At 27.5% G+C, this 3,169-nt stretch overlaps 1 protein-coding gene across 1 annotated transcript in view; it reads right to left on the bottom strand.

The window, feature by feature from the left end:
• Positions 1 to 493: 493 nt before the first annotated feature.
• LOC106469502 overlaps positions 494 to 3,169 on the bottom strand; it is a 31,220-nt gene continuing 28,544 nt past the window's right edge. The window contains exon 12 of the mRNA XM_022398041.1: positions 494 to 572. Within this exon, the coding sequence (XP_022253749.1) occupies positions 494 to 572 (79 nt within the window). The remainder of the gene's footprint in view (positions 573 to 3,169) is intronic.

Raw genomic sequence — 3,169 nt, 5'->3', positions numbered from 1 at the left:
CAGGTTAGTAATCATCAATTATACACATCTACATTACATTAGCTGCGTGATCAACACTTAATCTTTAAATAATTTAAAAATATTATTTGCTTACAAAGTTTGGTTACATTTCTGTATTACAGCACAAGCTTTACATATTATTATACACTTTTTTACTTTCACTCAGTTCTTATTAATAACGACTATAATATAGTCTTCTCCCATTAGGACTAACCTAACCCATTACTAGGACTAGTTTGCCAGTTTTTCTGAATAACGAGCATTAATATATAATTAATAATATATGGTGCTAAACTAAATAAATAATTAGTGTTAACCCATTCAATGAGCAGATGAAAGAGCTCATGTCAAGAGTTTTAAGTTACTTTCAAAATATAATTAAACTAGTTTATTATCAATTTATAAAAATAAACTTGGCATCAAAACATAGTTAATAAATCAGATCTTAATATTATACAAGTTTTAATTTCTAAAAAGACATTTAAATAAATTCTCAATCTTCTCTCATCTGTATAATATGAAATTTGTTTGCTAAGACTTTCCCATTTTCTGTATCACCTCTCAATGATGTCCTACGTTTTAACATAAATTATTCATTATAGGACATATATTACACAGGCATAGACTAATTTATATAGCATTCAACATTCTTTGTTTACTGAGGTATAAACCAGAAAGTCACACCCTCTCTTTCACAAATTGCCAATAATTTTCTCCGGCAGTTTTAATTTACCGAATGACGTATACCGCTAACTTGTTCTCGTTTGAGATTTGTTATTTCGCCTACAGATTCAAATATGTTATTGACAAGTTCAGATCATGTAACTAAGGGAATTATTTGAAGGCATTAGTTAGAAAAACCAGTTAATTATAATAGTGATATGACACTGTTTGCTTCGTGTTTTGTATTCTTAATAACATATTTGAAATAGATAAAAATTACGGGATGTACAATTATCATCATTACAAAAGAATAGGCTTGAGTTTCATCCACACGCTGATAGGAAAAAAAAAAAAAGAAAAAGAAAAGCCAAACATAAGTACTAAATTTCTGTTTTTTATGTAGATTTGTTTTATTTACTGTTATAAAAGTAAAAAATAAAAAAATTGGAAACTCGTTAGGTCAGATAATGAAAAAATAATAAAATTTCCCTATGAAGTATGCTTTTAAGTAGTTCATGCATCAAACAATACTGATACTTGGGTTAAGCGTTTGCCATGTGACTTGCGGCTTGTGTAGTGGGATTATTAGTTGGACACAGTTCAAAGATCAATAAAACAATGAAATTAAAAACAAACCAGATATAAACTGTTACAAGTCTTAAGCTATTTCTGATAAAAAAAGGTTGGCCAAATTGACTGAATCTATAGTGTTATGGTAGAGAAAATATCAGTTAAAATATAAAGTTTTACAAAAAAACTTGTGATTGTTTGTTTGTAATTAAACACAAAGCTACACAATGGGCTATCTGTGCTTTGCCCACCACGGGTATCGAAACCCGGATTCTAGCATTGTAAGAACGCAGACATACCGCTGTGCCACTGTGTGTGTGTGTGTGGGGGGGGACTTTTAATATTCATTTAGGTTTTAAAGGTTAAGCAAATGAAACATGAAAAAACTGTAAGATGAAATTATTTTTTAAATTTTAACACAAAAATCACTTTGCACTCAGACTAGTTAGAGTTTGAGTCACACTTTGACTCCATCTATTCAAAGACAAATCTTTAGTAAAAACACAACTAAAAAACTTAATTTTTTATGTGTACAAAAGACTTAAAATATTTAATAAAAGCTTAAATTTTGTGAAGATACACTTACTACATTAAAAGTTATAATATACATATATACTTTCATGGTTACAAGGTCAAAGTGACTAGCCCCTATAAAAGAGTTAAATAATCCCCACCCTAATTCAAATGTGTTACAACAAATAAATAAAATTGATAAAAATTACATTTCAGCTTAATCCAGTTTAAAGTCATTATAGTTTTGATACTACTAACTTTTACATTTGAAATTTATTTAGGTTTTATAGATTACATAAATGAAATTTGAGATGAAGAAAAGTATTTTAATCTTAACATGAAGATCACTGTGCACTTGGACTAGTAAAAAAAAAGTCAATATATGCATGGACAAGTCTTTTTTTTAATTATTAAAAATACTTCAATAAAAAATCTGATTTTTTGTATGTTTACCGAAATTCTGCCAAATTTGGTGAAGATATACTTACTATACTTTTGTTTTCAGTAAAACTTTATAAATCTATACAAGGTAGGTGAATTTGACTGACCTCATAAACAACACACACAAAAAAGAAATAAATCTAAATTTCCCTTTTTTTCTTTCTAGAATGACTCAAATTGTAACATGAAACAACATTTGTTTATCCTAAGTAGCTTTAACTCTGGGACCAACCTCGTAACCGTGCTTGTTATAGTTTTCATGCTATATCTTTTAAATTAGTAAGCGTATGTTAAAGAAATTTGGCAGATTATCAGTTAACATTACAATACTTTCATACACAAAATATCAATTTTTTTTTATTAATTCTTAAGATTTGTTAAGCAATAATTTTCTCATGCCTATTTTTTCTTTTTACATGTTACTGATCCAACATGCAAATTAATTTTCATTTTAAGATTAAAAATACTTTTATGCATCAGAAAAATTTCAAATTACACATACAAAATCTTTATAATGTCCAGATAGTTATTAAACATTTCTTAAGAAAAAAAACTTTATATTTTATCTGTTATTTTCACTGACAAATCTCTGTATGGGTTCAGTAGATTTGACCAATTTTATAACCACCATACAAAATTAGGAAATAAATATAAATTATGCCTCTTTCTTTTTAAAATGACAACAAATTATAACACGAAAACAGAAATGTTTAGACTAAATAGCTTAAATCTCATAACATTATACATTTATTATTTTTATTATGTTGACTTTTCATCCGTGCCTGGCTAACAATACAGAAGTTACAATGATGCAGCACACGTACTTTCATGTTACTGCATCCAATAAGATGAAACTGACCTTAAGTCTTCACAAAATGACCTGTCTTGGTTGTGTTTTAGAAGACTAGTATTTTGTAAAATACAGTCAGATTTCAATTATATATGTATACAGATTATTACTATTTAGAAATAAGCTCTTAAA

Source organism: Limulus polyphemus, unplaced genomic scaffold, assembly GCF_000517525.1.
Source record: "Limulus polyphemus unplaced genomic scaffold, Limulus_polyphemus-2.1.2 Scaffold3517, whole genome shotgun sequence".
In the NCBI taxonomy this organism is placed as follows: Eukaryota; Metazoa; Arthropoda; class Merostomata; order Xiphosura; family Limulidae; genus Limulus; species Limulus polyphemus.
This window is presented reverse-complemented; position numbering and strand designations above follow the sequence as displayed.